This window comes from Opisthorchis viverrini (genome assembly GCF_000715545.1).
Source record: "Opisthorchis viverrini unplaced genomic scaffold opera_v5_3817, whole genome shotgun sequence".
NCBI lineage: Eukaryota > Metazoa > Platyhelminthes > Trematoda > Opisthorchiida > Opisthorchiidae > Opisthorchis > Opisthorchis viverrini.
Window position 1 is genome coordinate 1 of NW_008756372.1, and position 1,031 is coordinate 1,031.

Sequence of the window (1,031 nt, forward strand, 5' to 3'; positions counted from 1 at the left end):
GATTGAGGTTAACTTGAGGAGTTCGGATACAATCTTACCCTTTCATGAAATCACATACCTGTGGCAGATGCGCCATAACAAACAAAAATACGATAGTCAAAAGCATCCGGGTCATCCGAGATCCAGATTTTTCTCGTTCCGTTTGAGCTGCAGAATTCCGCAAGAGGTTGGTGCCATTTGTTGGAGGTGTATCAGTCTGTCTGAGCGTCACAGACGAACGACCGTGTTTCCTCAGCGGATTTCCTTCACCTTTGTTTTGATGCATAGCCCCGTCTTCTGGAGGGTTAGACGACCCCTTTGGCATTGTGGACGACCGTTTACTTGATACAATTTTGCGCATTTGGGCATTTTTACCATGGATAGTCACAATGATGATTAGACTCAAAACCACCAGACACATGAGTGGAAGGAGTTTGATAAATAAAGCTGAATTCCAGTACATGATGTTGGGTAGCGCTTTGTTGTCGACATAGGTGACCATGTAGGAATCCGAAGCACTAGTGTTGCTTGCAGCCACATTTACGATGTGATGAGAAAGCATGCAGGGTACTGTGAGTATCCCACTGAGTAGGAATGTGATTCCAACCGCCAAATGTGCACGTTGCATAGAGCACAGCTCCTGACAGCGAACGAGACATCGTACGTACAATACACGGAAGAATGCCACGGTCACAACGATATAACAAGACGCCGAGTGAAGAAGTGTTTGCAAATTCACATAGATTATCATAAATACAGACCATCCATAAGTGGCGCTCTGAAGCCGATCACCAATTTGAAAATAAATAGAAAACGGAATATAGAGCGCTGTGAGGGCTCCGTCGCTAAGTGCAAGCATCGTTAGCAGAAAGTTGGTAGGGGAAATCATTGACGGTTGATTGAGCACAACCATATTGATAGTGGTTGAAATGATGTTAAACACACAGACTACCACTGCCAAGTATCCGTGAATGTGCCCGTAGTCGTTCTGTACGTTTTGAAGCCATGGGATAGGTACACATGCCTCGGTTGCTGGTACTGAGGAATTCTGG

The 1,031-nt window shown here is 45.2% G+C and overlaps 1 protein-coding gene across 1 annotated transcript; it reads right to left on the reverse strand.

Moving 5' to 3' along the window:
• Positions 1–34: 34 nt before the first annotated feature.
• T265_12275 (hypothetical protein) lies at positions 35–892 on the reverse strand (the record flags this gene model as incomplete). Its single annotated transcript, XM_009179552.1, has 1 exon — positions 35–892. The coding sequence occupies one exon, from the start codon at positions 890–892 to the stop codon at positions 35–37; it is 858 nt and encodes a 285-aa protein (XP_009177816.1).
• Between the last annotated feature and the right edge of the window lie 139 nt (positions 893–1,031).